Source organism: Stegastes partitus, unplaced genomic scaffold (assembly GCF_000690725.1).
Source record: "Stegastes partitus isolate 25-593 unplaced genomic scaffold, Stegastes_partitus-1.0.2 Scaffold1920, whole genome shotgun sequence".
Lineage (NCBI taxonomy): Eukaryota > Metazoa > Chordata > Actinopteri > Pomacentridae > Stegastes > Stegastes partitus.
In genome coordinates this window covers 48,244-71,233 of record NW_007579651.1, presented here as the reverse complement: position 1 = coordinate 71,233, position 22,990 = coordinate 48,244, and the positions used below count along the sequence as shown (strand labels likewise).

General features: G+C 41.0%; 1 protein-coding gene across 5 annotated transcripts; it reads right to left on the bottom strand.

Annotated features, from left to right (window-relative positions):
- Positions 1-936: 936 nt before the first annotated feature.
- esrp1 (epithelial splicing regulatory protein 1) lies at positions 937-22,107 on the bottom strand. 5 transcript variants are annotated; one of them, XM_008303021.1, is made up of 16 exons: positions 21,780-22,107; positions 20,002-20,160; positions 18,686-18,802; positions 18,232-18,343; positions 17,730-17,873; positions 16,473-16,527; positions 16,265-16,375; positions 16,022-16,154; positions 15,850-15,892; positions 12,985-13,304; positions 10,659-10,883; positions 10,315-10,567; positions 7,713-7,896; positions 4,601-4,742; positions 4,067-4,156; positions 937-2,034 (listed from the first exon to the last, which is right to left on the bottom strand). In XM_008303021.1, the coding sequence occupies exons 1-16, from the start codon at positions 21,909-21,911 to the stop codon at positions 1,900-1,902; spliced, it is 2,355 nt and encodes a 784-aa protein (XP_008301243.1). In that variant the 5' UTR covers positions 21,912-22,107; the 3' UTR covers positions 937-1,899. The 5 variants fall into 5 exon arrangements, with proteins under 5 accessions (XP_008301243.1, XP_008301244.1, XP_008301245.1 ...); XM_008303022.1 differs by having other exon boundaries at positions 10,327-10,567; XM_008303024.1 differs by having other exon boundaries at positions 1,949-2,034; positions 4,034-4,156.
- Between the last annotated feature and the right edge of the window lie 883 nt (positions 22,108-22,990).

Below are 22,990 nucleotides of genomic sequence, written 5' to 3'. Positions count from 1 at the left end.
ATACTTATGAATCTGAGTGTACACTGTAAAATATTTCGGTTTTTAATAGGTTTTAACTTGAATTTGTAACTTTTTGTGGAGTGAGTGCACACTTAAAAAATAACAACAAATAAAACATTTTTAACTGGTTTTTAGCTTTTTTCATACAGATATCTCCTGTTTTGCCGAATTACAAATAGTAAAATTTGTCCAAATACTTAAAGACCTGAATGTGTCATAAAAAATATGAAGGTTTTAACTTGTATTTTACAGATTTTCCCTGTTTTGTTAAAGTATAAATAATGTCTTGTAAAACCACAGAAAAAGAAGTATCAATTTGCACATTAACCCTGAAAACCAGACCTAAATTATAAACATCCATTTAAAAAATCACTATTGTCACAAATTTTTATTTATTCTTTAACTATGTTTAAATGTAAAAATTACAGTCTTACTGCAAAAAAATAGCTTTATATTAATATAATGTATATATTTCTTACACAGTACTTTTCCCCAGTAACTCTGCCAACAAAGTACTAAAAGTTAATTAGAAAATGAGAGGTATTTAGAGTCCTGTCGTGTGGATAATGTCGGTGTTGCTATGCTGGTTTGCGCAGTGTGTTTTTGTGAGTGTGTTTAAAAAGGATCAGGTTGGGTGGGGTGCACAGGCTTGGATTACACAATGCAAAGTCTGCCCCGAGGGGGTCTGACATGGTTTCATCCGCCTCCCTTCTCTCTGGAAAAAGAAGGCCATCCTCTCTCATATAATGTGTTTTAGTGTGTCTCAGCGACAAAAGTTTGTTCACTGCGGCGTTGAGTGAGCGTGTGGGGAGAAATGAGGAGTTTCCCACAGTTTGTCCTGGAGCCACGTTCTGTCATCTCCACCTGGGTGTTTGCACTGCTGCACTTCAAAACCTTCAGACGGCACAAAGTGAAATCAAACAGCTGGAGGCCGACAAACTTCACATGTTGTGTTTATTGTGTGTTTCTTTTTCTTTCATAAGAAGGTCTGCAGCAGGACGTCCCGAGCAGGAGCGACTCGTGCTGCGGGACAGCGAGTTTGCAGGGCACGAACGGTAATTATATTCACAAGGTGCACGTCAGATGTGACTTTTTCTCTTCGACTTTCCTCAAAATCTGCACATGAATGAGCATATTTCTGCAGAGAAACAATCGTATTGATGGGAAAGAAGACGAGAAAACTCTGAAATCTGATGCAAAGTATGCAAATAAAACCACCTCCGACTCCTGACATTTACTCAGCAAGTAAGTTGACGGTTAAGTTAACGAGAACTTGGCGTAACACAACATGGAAACACACCCACACAGGGCGCTTAACGAAGGAAACAAAGGGGGCTATGAAAGCGTGAGGTGTGGAGCCTCACAGTGTAACATACAGTTCATTCAGAGATACTGCTATTATATTCAGTAGTCGTCTTATTGATTAGCAGTGCATTGATATTTGGCATTATGTAAACATCTTAAAGTTTTACTACTAACTTCTTCATGCACTAAAGCTTCCAATACAATCACTGGGTATCAAATGTATATAAACACAATAAAATGCATTAACAGAAAAGGTAGTAAAATCTCTTTCACGCTCACTTTCACTCTTCACAGAAAAGCTTAAAGAAAAGATTTTTTAGCTCGGTTGCTACGAGGGCGTTCTTCTCTAGTTTGGCTAGCAAATATATCATAATGATTCATAACATGTCTTAAAACATCTCTATAAAGCTTTTAAAATACACTCTGTGCAATATAACACAAAACTGCTATTTATTTTTGGCTAAGGCCACAAAGAATTTGGTATAAAATACATTAATTTCTGTTCCTAAAGATATAAATAACACATCTAAAAGACTAGTTTAAAAAAAAAAAAAAAACTAACAGGTCTTTGTTGGCCTGTGTGTATGTGTGACCCTACAGCAGGGTCAGATCCAGGTATTGACCCCCAGGTTTGGTCATGAGAGCCGGGAGGGACATGAGAGGAGCTTCGCCTCCGCTGGACTGACCGATCAGACTGCTGCTCAGGAGAGAAACTGACTCCGCCGGACCCTGAGAGGTGAGGAAGGGTGAGGAAACAGTGGGGGGGGAAACAGAGAGACGGAGAGTTATTTTGGTGGAAAAGTGACAAAGAACAAAGAAGAGCCCTCGCACCAGCACCACATGTTACCCATCACCTCCTCAACCAGCTGTTGTTACCGTCTATTATCCTGTTAGACTACGACATCACCAACTGACCGCCAGCTAGGCCCCACCGCCTCAGTCACTGCTGCTGTCGAGCTTTTTATTTCTGCACATGCATCTAACAATAAAAGCTGGAACTCATCTGATTTGAATCACCTTTCAGTTTATTTTAACCCTTTCGTGTATAAATTATTCACAAATTAAGCAAATTTCCTCCAAAAACAAGACAAAAAAACATGCCAATTGTTTTTCTTTTCCCCTAAATCTGTTACTCTGAGCAACTGTCCACTATTCTGGACGCCATGCAGCAACAATTTCAATTTTAACAAAAATATCACTGTGAAACTAAACACAGATCATTTGTGCCATTAGGGCAATCATTTTTTGTGTTGCATTTCAAATATGAAAATGCAGCATTTAAATTAAAATAAGACTTAATTTTTACCAGATGTTGCTCAGAAAAACTAAATTACATAACATGAGAAATGCAGTAGAAAACAAACGACTACAGGCATAGTAAGAAATAATATGATATAACTTCCAGAACAGAAATCTACAATTTGGATCAAGTCAGGGTCAAAATTCTTGTTTTATTTGTTCCCATATTAGAGCTCAGCATGTTTTATTTTTTGTTATCACTCCATTGATAAGAAAACACTTTCAAAAGCTTGAAAAATCTATTTTCGCCATGCTTTAATGACAAATATGTGCAAATCATATGTGCAAAACTGTCTGTAAAAAAAAAAATCATAAAACAGACAGGAATAAAACTGGAAAGGGTGGCAAAGTGGATGTTTCTGGCTCAATGGATGAGGAAAAAATGCTTTTGTAAAATTAAGTTCCATCCATCCATTATCTATACACCACTTAATCCTCACTAGGGTCATGGGGGGCTGGAGTCGATCCCAGCTGACTCAGGGTGAAGGCAGGGGACACCCTGGACAGGTCACCAGTCTATCACAGGGCTACACTTAGAGACAGACAACCAAGCACATTCACATTCACACCTACTGACAATTTAGAATCACCAGTTGACCTCAACATGTTTTTGGACTGTGTGGGAGGAAGCTGGAGAACCCGGAGAGAACCCACGCTGCATGAGGAGAACATGGAGACTCCACGCAGAAAGATCCCGGTGTCCCCACGGGGACGCGGACCGGCGACCTTCTTGCTGTGAGGCAACAGTTAATAGTTTCTTTTAAAAAATAATTTAAATATTGATTTTCCATTAATATACAGAAAATGACCCGTTTTTCTGTTAGTTCACAAAATATTTGATTTGGGGTTTTTTATTGGGTAATGTGCTTCCAGTACACTTGATGTTTTTTTTGTACTTTATTTTACTTTTATTTATTGAAGTGTAGGTCAGCTGGTCACAACAACATTAGAGCTAATTAACACATTTTCGTCTTTTTCTCACACTTCTACTGTCGTCGTTTCTGTTTTAGGAGGATGAGGTAAACGTCAAACCGAGGAGCTCCTGAGCAGCTGTTATGAGACACACCTTCCGCTGTGTTTTGGCTTGTAGAGAAATCACAGCCTGACGGTAATTAGCTGTTATTGACTTGGCTAAGCTAACGGTCAGTTGGCTCTCTTGGCTATGACTGTGTTCACTTTCTTTAGAGGACAGAAATGCAGAAGTCAGTATGAGACAGAGTGAAAACTGCCCCCCGGTCCAAATGATTCCAAACAACGACAAAAAAAAATCCCAGAAAACTCGTCCCGATCAATCAAACACATCCCCCGTATATGTTGCTACAGAACAAAGAATTCCCCGTCTACACAGAAAACTGTGGCGTCGAGCCCCCCGGTGACCAAGCCAAAGCTAGAGTGAATCCCCCTCGCTGAGCGCTCAGCCAATCCTTACCTGCCACCCGCCTCAGACACCTTAAATACACACCCATTCTTTGGGCTGCGTAAGCAATGTCCTGGCCGGGTCGTGAGCGTGCACGGGCCCGTGGGCGTGCATGAGAGCATCCTCGGGAGCGTACTGTGGCATTAAGAAGGGGGGGGGGGGGAGGAACGACAAAAACACTGAGACACATGAAGCCACAGATTCTAACCTAACAGGCCTGCAACATCCACGAGGAGGGAACATTAGCTTTAAGTTCTCACACATTTATGTCACATTTGATCTCATACAGTCATTCACCTTCATCGGGATTCTTCAGCGGCTAAATAAGACTCGAGTTGCTTTGGTTCAAGTCGAAGCAGGCAGCAGATCGGTGTGACAGAACAGGGAGAGTAGACAGGATAAACTAGTTTGATCGCCTCGGGGCGAGCACAGTGGATGCCTGACGGTACACACCCACAGCAGCAGCAGCAGCAGCAGCACGTTTAAATGCAGCATTCAGAAAAGCATGTGAACTCTGAAGGCGCACGATATTTGCATGTATGGGAGCCACATTAGTGAGATTTTTAAGCATTTTCTCACCTGGTATCCCTGCACGGCACTAATGAGGTCCTTGACTCCGTTGCTGTTGTAGGTCAAACCCGGCATTCGCACCAAACCGCCCGGGGAGGACAGCGAGGAGGGGGAGGGGAAGAAACCTAAGGTGGTGGGCGAGCCAGGTGGGCTGGAAGGACAAGAGAAGGAAGGTAGAGACGAGAGTGTTATCATGGAACGACCTAGAAAGGCTTCTCAACAAACACGGCACAAAAAGTGAAAAATCATGAGACTGGGAGTAACTCTGGGTGTTGCCTTTAAGTGCTTTCTCAATGACACACGGCTGACCGGGGAGAAAAGGAGGTCACTCGGTGTTTACTGAGTTCTCTGATAACACAGTTTTTCAGTTATTAACTAACCTTGTCCGAGCATTTCAACCAAAGGCAAAGAGTTGCTGTTGTTTTTCCCCTCCTCCCCACTGTGAGTGACTTTATTTTTGTTGAATCAAACAGAGTCAGTGCAAAAAGTTCATGATTATCGCAGCAGTTTTTGTTTTCAAAAAATTAAAGTCCTTTGTGTCATTTTGCAGTATTTACAAAAAGTAAACTGTGACGAGAAAGCTGGAGTTTTTAAGGCCTACATACCATATTATAAGAAGGAGGAAGGAAAGCAAAGGAGTGTGAAGGAAAAGAAAGGAGTTAAAGAACAGAATAAGACATTGAAGGAAGCATGGAGGTAGGAGATGAAGTGAGCTTGTAGGAAAGATAAACAGAGAAGATGGAAGTATAAAAAGAAAGGAGTGTAAAGAAGGAAATATTTTTGCCAATGACGTAATGCATCTGAGCTCCAGAACTCGCTGGTGGGTTTGAAAAGCATTTTGTCTGCTTGAAAAAAAAAATGCAAAAATTAAACCATTTCTCAAATCCACAATCTGTAAAAACAGGAGAAGAATGGCAGATTTTCAACTTCAACACTGTTTTAAACTACTCATGTGTAACATGCTGCTCCGTCAGGGAAATTAATCCAATCTAAGCTTCAAATTATATTTATCTAATTATTCTTATTTTTAAAAATTGTCAAAAATAAAGTGTTTGCGTTAGCAAGATTCTGCAAAAAACAAAAAATTCTGCCCTCTTTAGCACAATTACAGAGCTATGGCTGATTCGGCTACGATCAACAGTCGTGGCAAAAAAAATCAGAAGCTTCTTGGCTGAACTGCAGGCAGTGTTTACATCTTTCTAGAGCTGATGTGCAACTTTAGTGGAAAAACAGAACAGAGGTTTTAAAAATATCTATCGTATGTAGAGGCACCATATTTTTCTATTATTAGTAACACCTGAGGGCACTTGGGAAAATGTGTCAATTCCAAGTTTTTTTTTATTTTGGCAAAATAAATAATCAAAAAAATTCAACTTTTGCTCCTTTTTTTTAACGATTTATTGCTTTATAACTGTGTCATATTACACAAAAAACTATTTTGATTTCCTCCACTTCTAATCATGGTTATGCTGTCTAAATAAAGGTGCAGAACTTTATATTACGGTGAAAAATGAACTGACAGTGAGTAAAAATGAGCAAAGAAAACAGCCAGAAACTGCTCAGAGTTCAGAGGGTTAAATGCTTAAGTTGACTAATGCTCTCCAAGTTACCATAATACTAGCTGTGCAAACAGAGGGCTCAGAAAATCAAACGTGTGAACAATACCAGTTTAGTTTCTCCCTCGCTTACTCAGCAGCTCACTGCCCACAAGTAAACACCGTCTGACAGCCTCGGCGTAGGAAGTCTGCTAAGTCTATTTATAATAGCCCTGGAGTGGTTCTTTATATGTGGAAAAGTTAGATTAGCATGTGGAGTGGCAAACACCTCTGATCTGACTGTTTAGTGTGACACTTTTAGGAGAGCAAAACAAAAGGAAGCACTCACAGAAACATTATGGATTTAACAAATGACGGTAAAAATGTTGTTGCAGCATCATTTCAGCATCAGTATGAACGCAAAGGGTGATCAAAAGGTTGTTTGTGGAGTGCGTCACGGTCACAGGTCTGTCTCGAGTCAGGTGATAGCATGACAACACTATCAGGACCAGCTTTACAGATGTTTTTGTTAACACCCGCCAGTACAAATTTGCAGTTTCACCATAGAGCAGAGAGCAAACATCCAATTCTGTGTTAGTTATCAGCCAGATAATCCAAACTTCATGTAGACGATCATCACTGGTGACTAGAGGTGGGTCTGCGGCTACCACCAAGAGGAGAAACAGCTATTTTTTTTATGTTGGAAGAGGATTGAAGTTTCCAAAACTGAACAAGGAGAGTCACATCAGTTGTTTTGACCCCTAAAATCAGACTTTTTCAGGAATAAAAGTTAATCTGAGTTTTACTGTAACGTCCTGAGGTGTCTGAGGCAGAACATTCAGAACAAACCATCTAAACTGTTGTGCAGTGGTGCCAATTACACAGCTATTTTAGCCACGACAACACAATCGGCACTCTCCAGTTGTCCTATTCAGTAGCTTTGGCTTCCAATGACTTCTTTTTGGCACCAAAACTGAAATTCAAGTTGCAGTGTTGACATTTTGACAGTTTAGGAAACTTATTGCAAATGGTGTCCGACATGTTTACACAACAGGAGAGGCGAGAGCAGCGAATCCGACAGTGATGGCGGCAGTGCTGCGACTGCTCAGGTGTTCTGGCCACAACAACCCAATCGGTGTTGCAAACCCACCCTTTTGGCTGGATTTGGATCACAGGAACTTCTTCCTTTTTCCCCCAAAATGAAATTGAGGTAGAAGTGTTGACAGTTTTATTAATTGCAAAATGCTGCCTGACATGTTTACATAACAGGACTTCCATGGAGCGTTACAAGTGTTGCAGGAGCCCTAGGAGCAGTGTGTCGCTGTGCAGGGAGACAGCAGGAATGGTGGCCAAATGTAAATCAGATGCGGTTTTTGTTATTCATAGGTGCACTCTCTGAAGTTTTATCATCACCCCTTGCAGTTTCACGAGAAAAAAAAACATGCATTGTTGGCGCCGTTTTGGTAAAATTTAGCTTAATCTTCATTCGCGGGTCATTATTATTACCCACAATATCTCTTTAGAGAAATTTGCCATCATGATACAGTCCGATTAGGATTCAGAAGTAACCTGGTGACCACCGTTACCTGGGGTAGTACGCTGTGTAGTTCATGTATAGCTGGGCGGAGGCGGGGTAGTAGGCGTGGCCTGGTGGCAGTGGGCGGGGGGTCAGTAGCACCTGCCCGATGGGAGGGTAAAGGGCAGCAGCAGCAGCCTCCGTGGGCAGCACGGCTGGAGCAGGGGTGAAGGAGTAAGACGGTGGAGATAAACCTGCACGGGACAGAAGACGACACAAATGATTTACAACCACACAAACAGCAGCAGGAGCACACAGTCATGAAGTCTGGTCATTGTTTGTTTCTGAGAGGCGCTCATGCAAAATCACAAACAATGACCAACAGTGTAATCACTCAGCACCTGACACAGGCGTGTTTTTGTGTTTCATTCGTCGCCATGTGTGTAGCTCAGTTGAGGGGGTTAGTGCCAAAGTGGGCCAAATCACATTTACTAGTTTTAGAGAAAAACGGGGTCAAAATTATGTGTTGCTAAAAAAAACAAAAAACAAATCCTGGTTGTTGGAGGAGTCATTATATGCATCCAAAGATGATCCAACACTGTCCAGAGATAGAACCAGGTTGTGACACTTTGTGATGACTTGTTTAGGTTTTACTTTTGCCTTTCCTTTTGCTGAGTGCCAAAGTGGGCCATACCACATTTTCTACTTTTTGAGAAAAAAAACAAAACGATTTAAGGCTTGTCTTGCTAAACAGCATTGAAGAGTTTACATCATGAGGAACTAGAGATACTTTTGAGGACCATGGGGTAGCGATAGATGCTTGATGGTGGTTCATTAAGTTGTTATTCAACCTTACGGTACCTACAAGTTCAGTTTTCTCGGGGCTTGAGGTTGCGCCATCTTGAATCGCAAACACGTTGCAACTACCTGCGCCCACGATATAATGGTCAGAAATTCCTGTAGCTTGGTCCAGTTCGCAGCTAAATTTTCACACCAAAACCATTATGGGCCAAACTTTAAGGTCGCATTGTGACATTACTAGTGGGCTGTTGGTTGGACCACTTTGGTATGAACTAGTAGACCATAAATATTTATCAAAAAAAACAGAAAAATCAACTTTGGAGTTTTTGTGGTTTGGCCCGCTTTGGCACTGAACCCCTCAATTGGTAGCCAACTTTCAAACATGTAACGAGCTTCTGATCGGCTCGAAAGTGAAGTTGTTTAACTCTGTGAGCGTTTGCAGTTTTTAATGTAGTTCTACAGTCCAATAAGTGTGAATTAACCCTCTGAACCTCAGCAGGCATGCAATCTTTAAAAACATTTACAAAAAAACCTGCAAAAATCGAAAAAATAAATACATTTAAAATTTGAACATATGTGATGGTCCTTGAACATACCATGCGTGACCTTTAGTTTTGTCAGAAAAACTAACTAGATCTAAGTTTCACCAAAAACACATCATTTAAAATTTGGCCAAAAATGCATCATTCACACTAACAAGATTCTGTCAAAAAAAAATTTTTTTTAATTCTGCTTTCCTTGCCACCAATGAGAAGCAGAACAACAGTCACCTGACAAAAACTGAGACTTCTCGTCTGAACTGCAGGCTGTGTACAGACAAAGATAGTATATAGAGAACACAATAAAACATACTTGAGCAGTTAAACAAATGAGACCACAGTGAATAAAAAAAGTGATAGCAGCAAAGAAAATGCCATAAAAACTGCTTGGAGTTCAGAGGGTTAAAATCCTAGTAGCGGGTGGGTGTGGCTATATTCTCCAGAAAAACAAGTTGTGGTAAGACCTGATTTATGACTTATAATCTATACTGTTATAGGCGTAGTTGCCACATGAACACTTCCCCGTAGACTCAGTAGGATTTACAGACTGGTTAAGTAAACTTGCTGTAAAGGTATTTTTTAATCATAGCTTCATTTCACACATGTCCAGCTGTGAATCCCTGTGCTGTATCCCTTCCACTCATGTGAACACTTTACATCAAACCATTATTAATTGTGCCTCTTTTTTTTTGTTTGTTTTTTGAAGCGCTCAGAGTGCACATTTACTGTGAAGGACTACAGACACGGACAACAAAGCAAATCTACGCACCAGCGTTCAGCTCTGCCCACCTCTCGCGCAGCTCCTGATTGGACAAGCAGAGGCGACGCACACACCTGAGGCGCGCCGTCAGTCTACTGAGGCTAAATCCCACAACCACCACTACCCATCTGACAAGATTAGAGAGTTGTAAGCCATGTTGCCACATTTGTGTGCTGGTTGGGATTCAAACTGTGCCGCTTACACTTTTCCAACCCTTTCAGATCCTTGTGAATTACCGAGGCAGTGGTAAGGGAGGAGAATTAGGAGTAACAAACATGCCGCTGAAGAAACAGACTACAGTGTTCAATCAGAATGTGTCGACACAGGTGGAGTTGAAAGGTTTCTCAGGGCATGCAGGTGGGTAAATTTAATCACGCTAAATTACACAAGAGGAACCACACACACCGACACAAACTCTCACACACACAGTTTTTAATCCTCCTGGTTAGACCAGGTGTCCCCCGTCCTCCCACAGGTTCTAGATTGGACAGAAACCAGCAGCCCTGCCCCCCACGGCAGGAGCCCACCTACCCTGCAGTCCCGAAGCACCCCCAGCTCCCAGCAGCACTTACGTCTGGACTTACATGGCGGCGGGCTGAGCCCTGTCCCACTCCTGCTCCGGGTGTGTGTGTGTGTGTGCGTGTGTGACAGCGAGCCCCCCATCAGAACCAGGCCCATCTCCTCGGCACTGCAGGGGAACACCTCCACGTAGCGGCTGTTGGCGCCGCGCTGGCTGCTCATCACGTGTTTGTGTAGCCGCTGGGAGGCCTGAATCGCCCGCTCGGCTGAGGTCATCTGGATGAAGCAGTCGCCGGATGGACGCCCCTGAAAAAAACAAGTCAGATGTTTTTCTGCAACTTCTGCACGTTTGTGTCAGAAATCTCAGCGGGTGTGTCGGTGCGGTTGCTGCATGTACCTGCTGGTTAAGGACCATGTGCACACCATGCGGTCTGATATCGTGTGTAAACTCGCCCAGGAAGGTGAGGATGTCTTCGATGCTCGCCGTGTAAGGCAGCCCCCGGAGCCTCAGGCAGTCCCGGACACCGCCAGGAGGGGGCAGGAGAGACATGGTGGGCAGCATGGACACCAGGGGGGCAGGGGCCACGGGGATCAGAGGGGCCGACGAGTACCGGTTCAACACCTGAAACGAGCAGAACAGAGTTTCAGTTGACAGACTCTGCCTCAGGTGAAGCGGGCAGCAAGGTTCAGGAGAGCATTTCTACGCCTTGTCACATCATCGCAGAAAAAGAAAAAAAGACTTTCAAACACAGTTAAAATTCATTATTTAAAAACATACAATCCACTTCCTAATCCTCTGAAGCCAAAACCGACAGCATGTCATCTTGAGAGAAAACAAATTACCAAAATTCTACCATTTATCAGAGCAAGAAACTCTACAAACACCAAAAAAATATCACAGTTTACTTTTCCAATGGTCTCCGAACTAATCATGTGTGATGTACGGTTCAGTTGGGCTAATTAACCAAACACCAGCTTAAAATCATGATATTTAATCAAAATATAACTTTATTCCATGTCTCATTTAAAAAATTTGCCAAAAACTAAAGCAGTTGCACAAGCAAGATTCTGCAAAACATAAAATAAATTGCCCACAAGCATGCAGCCATGAAGCTATGAGGACCTCAGCTGCAAGAAACAGTCAAGCCAGAAGTATTCAAAGACTTTTCAGCTGAACTGCAGGCAGTGTTTACATAGGGGACAGGTATGGAAGCAAATTAAAAATGTAAGTAATAAAATGTACTGTACATCTGTAATCTCATAATCGTTTTCATGTATCAGCATGTGAGTAGCTCACTGGTTCTTCCAAACATGCAACATGCTTTGATTGACTCAAAAGTCGAGTACATCAACATGAATTAAACCTCTGAATCCCAAAATCCACGAGAAGGTTTAAAAGACACGTTATATTTTAAAAAATCACTAAATTTATACCATTTATCAGAGCCAGAAACTGTAACAACAGAAAGATTCGTAGGATGTTCAACTTTTTTGTTGTCCTCAAACTCAAAATTCTCTTCATTCTACATGTCTCATTTAAAAATGAGTCAAAAATAAACCAGTTGCTTTCAACAGATTCTGCTACAAGAACCCTAAAATTCTGCCATCTCTAACATAAACATGAAGAGATCAGTGACAGTCATGCCACAAAAATTCAAAGACGTTTCCACTGAACTGCAGGCAGTGTTTACACAGAACAAATGAAAAATCATAACACAGCTACACCCTTTTTTCCACAGTATTTGAAATTGACCTTTTTTTTTTTTTTTTTAAACGATTTATGGCATTCTAACTGTGTCATACTGCACAAAAAGACATTTCTGAGTTGTTTCTCCTTCTAGTCATGGTTGTTCTGTTTCCATAGAGGTGCAGGATTTTACATTGCAATGAAAAATGAGCCCACAGTGAGTAAAAAAGAATCCAAGAAACACGCAGAAACCACTTGGAATTCAGAGGGTTAACAGACATCTTGTGTAGGTCCACGTGGTGTTTAAATGCACTGCAATGTCATACAGGAGCTGGCTGGCTGCCAAACAGGACACCAGTGTGTTTGCATTTCTGGAGAGGACCAATAAAAGCGCTCAGATACCGAAGCGTGAGGGAAGGCCTCTGCACAGATATGTATATGGGTTGTAAAGTTATCGGCCCAGAAAGATAAGGAAATGAATCCTCATCTCACGAGACGAGGGAGCAGCAGAGGACAGACGAAGTGAAAGAAAGTACAAAAGAGCAGCTGGAATAAGTGTGCGTGCTGGAGGGAAACATGCACACAGTTCACCTTGTTATACAGGTCTCCACCCATAAGCCCTGCTGCAGTAATTCCTACAACTAACCGAGGAGATAAGAGGCACACCCTCACATTGTCACTCCTTACTGTGAGCCCACACAAAGAGACAGAACTCCTAAAAGCAGAGCAACAATTCGAAATGAAGGGACAGAAGATTTTCTACAAGCTACACCATTTATCAGAGCAAGAAATGGTAAAAATACAAAAAAGAAATCATCCAGTTTTCAACTTTCCAAAGGTTCTTGACCTAATCATGTGTGGCACATGATTCAGTCATGACAATTAACCAAAAACTGTGAAGCCATGAGTGATTCAGCTGCAGCCAACAGTCACCTGACAACAATTCAGAGACTTTCCAGGCGAACTGTCTAAACCCATAAATTCACATTTTGTACAGAGAGTACAGAGAACACGCCCACATCCACACCTGACTCACCTGCTGTACCTCTGCTGCCGTGCTTTTAAACAGCTCGATGTATCTCTTCCCCAGGATCTCCTTGTGTTTCCTCAGAGCGCACTGAGCGTGCTCCTCGCAGGAAAATAAGACGAAAGCGTCGCCGGTGGGACGCCCATCCGGGTAGCGGACAAACAGAATCCCGTCCTTCCCGCCGCTGACCGGACACATCTCTTGAGTGCCGTCACCCGGCGAGAAGAAAGCGAGGACCTGCTCAGGTGTGGCGGTGAAAGGGAGGCCTCGCATGCGCACGATGATCTGATCCTCACGGGACAGAAACATGGCGACCTCGTTGGAGGTACCTGACACAAGGACACAAACACGCCTGTTCAGCCACAGATCAACACACAAACTCTGTCATGAAGCAGCAGACTGTGGGGTGGTTTGGGGAACTTTCTCTGGTGCTGTTAGGCCATTTTCTTTTAAAGTTAATTTTAAAAAAATGCAGCTAAACTTAACTTGAATCCAAGGCCGAATGATTTGGGGAAAATATCTGGTTGTAATTTTTTTTGCACAGACATGATTAAGCCTTGAAACCCCAACACCTGCCTACACGTTTGCAAAGTATGTTACCTTTTTAAAAATCACAATATTAGACCATTTATCAGAGCCACGAAGTGTAAAAACAGAGAAAAGTGTTAGATTTTTTTTTAACTTTCTGACAGTTCTTTAACTAATCATCCGTTGGAAAAACTAATCAAATCTAACAATGATGTGATATTTCGTCAAAATCCCTTTATTCTTCAAAAATTATGAAAAAATAAACAGTTTAATCTAAGCAAATTCTATGAAAAAGAAAAAAATTCTGCACTTGTTGGCACAACTGTGAAGTCATTAGTGACTCAACTGTGACCAACAATCACACGACAAAAATTCAGAGACTTTTTGGGTAAAATGGGCTGAGCTGCAGGCTGTGTACATACACACACAGCATACAGGCTAATATAACTAATAACTAGTATCACGAATATAACTAGTAACTAACTAAATGAAAGTGAGAAAATATCTTTCATTTGCATGTGAAACCAGCATTTTTTCTAGTACTGGTAACACCTGTGGGTTCTACATGTAATCTATGAAATGAAATGTTTTTTCTTTAATTTATGGCATTATAACTGTGTCATATTGCACAAAAGACATTTCTGAGTTATTTCTCCTTCTAATGATGGTTGTGCTGGTTTGTTCTATAGAGGTACAGGACTTTATATTGCAGTAAAAAATGATCTACTTGGAGTTCAGCGGGTTGAAACATCAGATGGATCATCACAATATCGACTGGTTTTAAAGATATGAACTACTTCCAACATTTCTTTTACTGATATTTGGCACCGAGGGAAATTTCTGGTTTGCTATTTATTTGAAGTTGAACATAAATAGGGGCATTTCTGGTTAACAAAAAGAAGAAAATAAAGAAATCGTAGCTGAATTATTGGTTTCATCCCTTCATGACTTTGAGAGATGATCCAAACCTTTTATCTTTATGATGATGAGCGTCAGCAGCATGTGCCGATGAGGTCCTTTTCCCACATCATATGAGTAAAACCTTAAATATGCAGATCAAATGACTCAGCCACTGCGTGCGTCTCGCTGAAAACTTGTTGCCCTCCTAAAAGGCCACATTGCCATTAATAAACAAACGGCATCACTGACTCATAACTGCCTGCTTTTTCTGCAAATTATCATCTCCCCCGATAGACGTGGAAACATTCATCAAGATGCTGAGAATCCTTCAGAGCCTAAAAATCTATTTTAGTAAACACACAAATACTTGCACGGGGCATTTCCCGGCTTCTCTCCAATTGATTCTAGGATTATTTAAAAATCCCTTTTAAAGCTTGTTTTGATCTGGACATCAGCGATCAATGATGACTCCTTATGAGCCAGTTCGAAGCCTTCGGGCTAATTTATGCGCTCTGCGTCACCAAGGGTACGTGTGATGTAAATGACATCATCAACACTGACTGTACATGTGCAGGAAAAACAAGTGGTTTATGATTTGTAGAGTTGTATTTGAAGTCGTCGCTGCAGGACTTGGATTTGTGCAACAGAGCCCAAACGTAGCGGGAAGCTCTAAAATCTCCAGATATCCCGTCCTCGACACACTTGGGGAATTATCACATTGCCGTGGTTTTATAGTCTAATCTGTAACCAGCTTCAATATCCTCTAAAAAGTGCAACCTTTACGTGTTTTTCTGTTTGACTTGAGGTGGAAATGCCCATCTGAAGCTGACTGACGCTTACTTATTGTAGTTGAAGGAGAATCGTGCAGGAGATGCGACTTGCAGAATCACTTCTTTTAAATCACTTCCCGAAACCCGTTTTTACGTATCTTCTTTAAATGTTACGTCGTCTTTGTGTTGCACATTAACATTTTATTCTATTTGCATGTACTACTGACATATTGCATTTTGTATTTTTTTTGCATCTTTTGTCTTCTTGTTTTATCTTAATTTCACTTTACTGTTGGTATTTTCTCTTCTGAGTATCCTGCTTCTGCTTTGTCTGTCAAAGCATTTCCATTTATAATTCGAAATGATGAATTTTAAGAATTTTTTAATGATAGGAAATTCACCAGAGCAGCACCACCAAAGATCTTCACATGTAGTTAAGTATTTTCCTTCAAGACACACAAAAAACAACAACATAATGACCTTTTTTTTCTCTATATGTGCACAGGTTTCTGCTGTTAAAGGTAAAATAATCATTTGCAGGGTCAGTGCACAGTTAAAAGTAATGGCACCAGAGTTAGCTAGCAGCATATTTGCATCCGTTCCAGGTACAAAAAACAGGAAACATTCAATATCTGACATAAAACAATACAATGCACATGTGGATGTATTTTCTCACCTCCTGCTATCTTCAGGAAATCCTCTCCTGTTGCTTTATAAACCTAGAAGGAAACAAGGGCCTTAATTAAGAGTCGCTACAGGTGTAGAAGCTGCAATAGGACAAATCAGATTAAGTCGAGACAGCGTAGCGAGTTTCTTAATTAGCAAGTGAGGCGGCTGCAGACTGGTACCTCGATGTATCTGTTGCCCATATGGTGTTTGTGTCGCTGCAGCGCCAAGTCTCGGTGTTCTTCACTGACAAAACGAACAAGAGCTTCTCCGTTTCTTCTCCCCTGAGCATTGAGACACAACGCAGCCCCTCCCCTGCAAACACAGCACACGGAGGGTTAAAGCACTTTCTAAATCTCTTTAAACAGGCAGTCAAATTATAGGAAAAACGCGCAAAGTGATGCTTTAATACATCAACAACGTACTTGGCGATGTTGAGGCCTCTGAAGAACCGAGCGATGTCCTGGTCAGACGACTGCCACGGCAACCCTCTGGCTCTGATCACAGTGTTGTCGCACACCTTCTCCATCTTACTGCTGCACAAACACACACGTGCACAAAAAAACAGTAATTAGCGAGAGTTTATTTTAGATGCAGAGGACAAAAAGAAGCGCTTATCTCGAACATACTCACCAAGTGCCGCCCTCGAACTTCTCGCTGACTCTCTCGGGGTTAGAAAACGTGTGGTCTGGAATGAGAACGTTGGGTTTTTAAAATCACTGCCGGCACGTAAATGAAACAAAACGAGACACTTTGTAATCAGGATGATCGCTATTGAAAGTCTTTTATTAATGCTCTCAAAGTTTCCTTTAAAGAATATTCACTCTTTGTCTGCAACTAACACTTTATTCATTATTAACTAACTGTTATCCTGAATTACGTTTCTGGGTGTTTTTTACTCCTGTTATATATTTCTTCACTGTCGGCTCATTTTTCACTGCAATAATAAGTCCTGCACCTCTGTGGAAACAGAACAACCATGACTAGAAGTAGAGAAAACTCAAAAATGTCTTTTGTGAGGGATGGCACAATTATAATGCCATAAATCTAAAAAGATTTTTTTTAAATCCCTGATAAATTAAACCTCGAATCAATGCAATTAATGTGTAAATTTTTTTCCAAGTACCCACAGATGTTTCTAAAACTGGAAAAAAAATAAATAAAAAGGTTCCTCTACATGCTATAGATATTTCATTATTTACATTTTTATAAAATCTACCAACTTTTTCTCTCTACAAAGATGCTTCCCATGCTGAATGTATCGTCCAACAACTTGCTCCTCTAATTACCGTATGTTTTGGAGCCATGCTGCATTTATTTAATTGATCTAGTATGTTTGATTTACCTCTCATATTCTCTTGTCGTCTCCTCTCTGCACTGTGTCAACACTGCCTGCAGTTCAGCTGAGAACGCTCATTGAGTTGCATTGGGGGAACACGAAATATTTTAGCTTTCTACCAGATCAATTTAGTGCTAACGGTTTACTTTCGGCAATTTTTGGAAACGAGACGTGTAGAATAAAGTGATTTTGCTGAGCTATTGTGATTTAAATGTTAGGTTTGGTTGTTTATACTGATAGAACTGTATGCCACACGTGATTCGCGGAAAGATTTTACAATTTCTGGCTCTGAAAACTGGCATATTTTTCACATTGCTTTCAAGATGACTCGCTTTTCACATCTGGTGACAGGTTTCAGTGGGTATATCTTTATGAACATCTCAAAACTTAGAAGAATGTCTTGTTAAATCCAACCGAGAGAGGCTAAAACGATCAAACCAGCTTTATTTACCTTAAATATCAGCAGCAGATCTCTTGAATAATTTGGATCTCCCCTATAAACTCATAACACGTGTTTTACGTCTCATGATGTAAATGAATCATATACTCACCAAATGGATCAGAGAGCAGTGCGAGGACGATGCTGGCCATAAGCTGGACCTGCTGCACGGCCACCTCTGCGGGCAACGCGGCCGACGGATCCTCTGTGGCCGAAGGATCCCACATGTTGGACCCGTCAACAGGTAAACTGAGAGCTGAGGAGGAGGCAGTTCAGGAAAGTGGACGAGAAAAACCCGACAAAGCCAAGCGTTGTCGCTCGGGTGTGTGAAAGGTAAAATGAGAAAGAAAAAACACAATGTTGGTTTTCCTGCGGCAGTGGGCGTGTGGCGTTTGCCCTGTTCGGCTAAACACACAGTCTTTCACCGAGAGCTTAGGAAGGTGCTGCCATTCTTTCCTTATTTGCATTTCAAAACCTTTAGCCCTGCAGCCAACACCCCGCCGCTTATAAACTTTTAATGTGTGTACTGTTTTGTGGAAAAAAATGAGGAAAAAAACCCACACAGGAGCCATTGGTAAATAAGATAACAGTGTCAAAGGGAACGTAAAGGATACACTCTGCCATGAGATGTGCATTCAAAGCCTTGAGGTCAGATGTGGTGAAGTGCTTCTTGAACTCCTTCCGAAGGTCGAAGAAAGAGTAGAAACAGTCGGGGACCAGGATGTTCTGCAGAGAGAGGGGATTGAAAAGAAGAGGATGTGAACAGGTGGTCCATCTACAGCTGCCGGTTTACTGCTCTGCTGTTTGCTTTTTTAAGTGTGAACACAAGCGGGAGAGTTTCCTCAGTCTTTATGAGCACGGTATGCGCATGGGCGTGAGTCATTGGACAGGTTTGCAGGAGCGTCTCCCTCCCGAAGATCAGCTTTCACCTGTAACACTAAATTCATCTGGGAAACGCAGTGCTGACACGACGCTTCCCTTTGTGTGTGTGAAGGCGAAGGTTCCTGCAGCAGCCAGAGAACATCCGCCCTGGCTGCGAGGCGTTCACCCGCCCGGCAGCTTGCTCACCTTGCTCGCGGCTTCGGGGTGAATCACTTGACGGATGTGAAGTTGCCCGTCTGTACACAAACACACCGACGTGCCTGCGCCCGCGCTGTTCACCTCGTTTGTCAGGTGTAGATGAAACTGGGAAAGCAAAACATTAAAAGGAGGGGGGGAAGAAAAAAATCATGATCAGGCATTTTAACCAGAGTTGTATCAACCCTCTGAACCCCAGAAGGAATCTTATCTTTTTTTTTTAAAAAAAAATCACCAAAATTACATCATTTATCAGAGCCAGAAACCATAAAAGCTGAAAAATTTGTAGGATTTTTAACTTTCAGCTGGTTCTTGAACTAATCAATGTGTAACTTTCAAAAACTTCACTAAATCTAAGCTTTATACAGATATATTTGATCAAAACCACTTTATTCCACACCTCTTTTTAAAAATAAACTTTTTTCACTAACCAGATTTAGCAAAAAACAAAAATATTGAGCTCCTCAGCACAACCATGAAGCCGATAATGACTCTGCTGTGGCCTACAGTTATGTGACAAACATTCACAGATTTTCAGGTGAACTGCAGGAAGTGTTTACACAAAGCAGAGAGGAGGCACGTATGGAAACTAATTAAACATGCAAATCGTAACCGATCTTCAATATGTAGAATCACCACTTTATTTTCTAGTATTAAGGGCACTTGGAAAAATGCTCCACATGTTGATTCAGTGTTTCTTTCCAATTAATGTACAGCAAATAATCAAAGAAACTCCACTTTCGCTTTGGCATTTTTACGATTTATGGTGTTCTGACTGTGTCATCCTGCACATTTCTGAGTTTTCTCTACTTCTAGCCACGACTGTGCTGCTTTCACAGAGACACAGGACTTTATGTTGTAGTGAAAAATGAGCCCACAGTGGGGAAAAATAGGACAGTAGCAGAAAACGCCTGGAAACTACATGCAGAGATTCAGAATTACAATGAAATGAAGGGCTATAAAGTGTATTTCTAGCAATTTCAGCAACATTTTTTAGATTATTGAACCTTAAATGTGCCACGTTTTGGTTGCCTTCTCTGATTTACAAGTAACAGCCAATCAACACTGACAGGAAAATGTTTTTAATTAAAGACATTTTAAGCAGATTTTGTGTTTTTCTCAATTTTTACAGCAGGATTTTCACTTATACTGCAAATATCTATACATATCTTAGATCCAAACATTACTTATCGCTCTCCATGACTACTATGAATCAGTATTTGTATCGGCCCCCATGTTGCATCATTAAGTCTAAGTAGTAAAGGGCAAAAAGACTGTATTTCTAGTGACTTCAGACAGACTATTACCAGGTTTAAAGCAGCCTCAACACTCGTCGTCGTGGAGACACAGTCGGCTCCGGATCCGCTCTCCTCTTCCTCACCCTCCGCCACCACATCCTCCTCCTCCTTCTCCTCTGTCAGGTCTGCGAGGTCTGGCTTAATGAGGAGCTCATTCACCTTGCTCAACTGGTTCGCAGAACACAAGAACAAGTTAGTCCTGAAGCAAATAGAAACCCACGAGCCTCAAAGGACTGGAGCAGCAACTGCAGCGTTGCAACTAACGATTATTGTCACCGTTGACTTTTCTCGTGATTAATTGATTATTTGTTTGGCCTATAAAATCTGGATCAGTGTTTCCCAAAGCATAACATGACAAATGTCTTGTTTTGTCTGCAAAGATGTTCAGTTTACTGTCACAGAGGAGGAAAGAAAGCAGAAAATATTCGTGTTTTGACTCAACTCGATTAATCAATTAGCAAAATAGCAGCTCTAATGCAAAAAAAAGGTGTCATGGGACAGGCAGTAATCAGTTTTTTGGTCATTTTGGAGGCTTTGGAAACACAGCACTCAGATATCATCACCTTTTAAGTTAATATATCAACATCATCATTGATCATAGTTCACAAACAGTAACAGTACAAGCTACAGCCATTATTATTTTCATTGACGATTAATTGATTAGTTGCTCGGTCTGTTAAATGTCCGAAAACAGTGAAAAATGCTGATCAGTCTTTCCCATAGTTAATGGGTAACATCAAAGATAGAACAGAAATAGAACCAGAAAATCTTTTAAGAAGCTGCAATCGCCTTGTTCTAAATAAATAACTTAAACCGACTAATCAAATAGTTGCTGATTAATCGATTAATCATTGCGGCTCTCCTGTCAGGTGTGTAAACCTGCTGGATTTTAAGTAGTTGTGATGGTAAACTGATTATCTTTGGATTGTCAGCGAGGAAAAAAGACAAAACTAACTTTTTTCACTATGTTGTGACTCTTTATAGTCGAAAAGAATTTCTGTTGGATCGAGGAAAATACAGTTGGGACCAGAATTGATCCAGAAATATTCAGTTTGCTGTCGTATAGGAGGAAACAAATCAGATAAAAATCACATTTAAGAAGCTGGAATCAGAAATTTTTGACATATTAACTTCAAACCCATGAATCAATTGTCAAAACAGTTGGTGATTACCTAATCGACTAATCATTGCAGCCATTGTCTCAGGTGTGTAAATTTGCTTGTTTGTTAGCAAACTGGTTATCCTTGGACAAAATTAACTTTTTTTCCCCACTAATATATCTTGACCAAATAAATAACTGTTGGGATCTGAGTTACTCCAAACATACTCAGTTTAGTGTCTTCGAGGAGGGAAGAAACCAAAAAAATATCCACATTTATGAAGCTGAAGCTTTTGACTGTTTTTCCTTCTAAAAAGGACTCAACCAGGAGAAGCAACGTAGCAATTAACCGATTAATCGTTGCAGCTCTAGTCAAATGCCTGTAAAATAGTGTTTATTACACAGCTGTTTAGACACCAATGAGCAAGAAAAGCTAGAATCTGTTCAATCAGCTCACATTAAGATGTAAACTACCGCATGTGAGTTTATTTTCAACTTTTTTGTGATTTTCGGGAGAGAAATCGTACAAAAACTCACTTGGTTCACCTTTTAATCGAATAAAGGTGTGAGCGTGGTGTGATACTGTTTGTTACTTCTGTTTACCTGTCAACTCTTTACACTACCTGTTGCGAAATCCCTTTAAAAAAAACAACCAGAAAGAATTTCTTTTTAAGAATAATGTATTTACCGTTTTGTTCTTCACATCCACGAGCTGCCAAACCAACCGCACGAGCTCCTTCTCGTCGGAGCCCAGCAGCTCTCCGCTCGCGCCAGATGTGGCGGCGAACAGCACCGCCAGGTAATCTACCTGCGCCGTCATCCTGGCACCGAGAGCCGCAAAACTGCCCGTGATACTGCTACACAACTACCGGACAGCGGCGGGAGACACGCGGGAGGAGCCGCAGGTAGGAAACACACCTTCACCGAGACACCTGAGCGCAAAGGTGAGCTCCGTAAATCCGAGTTTTGTCGTCGCGTGCGCCTGGATTTTTTTTGTCTCTACGTGAAGCCTCCCGCAGTCACCATCTCGGAGTAATGGCTGAACGCTCCCCGTTTTTGTAGTGAGTCTACCTGTGTGACCACGTGACTCCCTACCTGCCCCCTTCCTCTTTCAGGTGGCTCAGACATAAGGACGTGGCAGCGCATGGAGGACACTAATAGTAGCTCTAATTCTTCATGTTTAGCATTTATTTCCGTTTTTTTGGCTTCTTTTTGGTTCTTTGAAGATGTTTTAACTTAATCTAAAAGGCTTTTTAGTTCTGTTTTCAACAACATGTGGAGTAAAATGCACAGATCTACCTGCCACATAATTCGCCTTTAATTCACTATGAAACACATACATGAATTAATAATTATTCCTACGAAATAACGAAAAATAGAGACATAAACTCTCAAATCAGAAAATGTGGCATGAGGAAAAAAAGTCTAACATAAGTCATTTTTAAAATAAAAACGTATTTAATTGTATTTATCTGTATACTTACTAAATTGTTTCTATATTATTTCAGGATTTATTTAACGGTTTATTTTTTTTTCACATGTTCTGTTTATGTGTGTATTTGTTTAATGTTGACGAAAACCATAGTCATCTAAAGCAAATTTTGATTTTGTCCTGAAATACACACACACACACACACACACACACACACAATTAATAAAATTATGATATAAACCCTTAAAAAGAGATCAACTGTCGATTCACCCTTGTTTACCTGATAAAAACATATACGGTTATATACGATCTACAGATAAACATGCATACATCTAATATTATCAGTTATTTAATCTGGAACGATGATAACACAAGAGGAAGAATAAGAAGACAAATAGTGCTAAAGAGTAATGACAATAATAATGATAATATTCAATTTTTTTAATTGCCATACAACAATAACAACG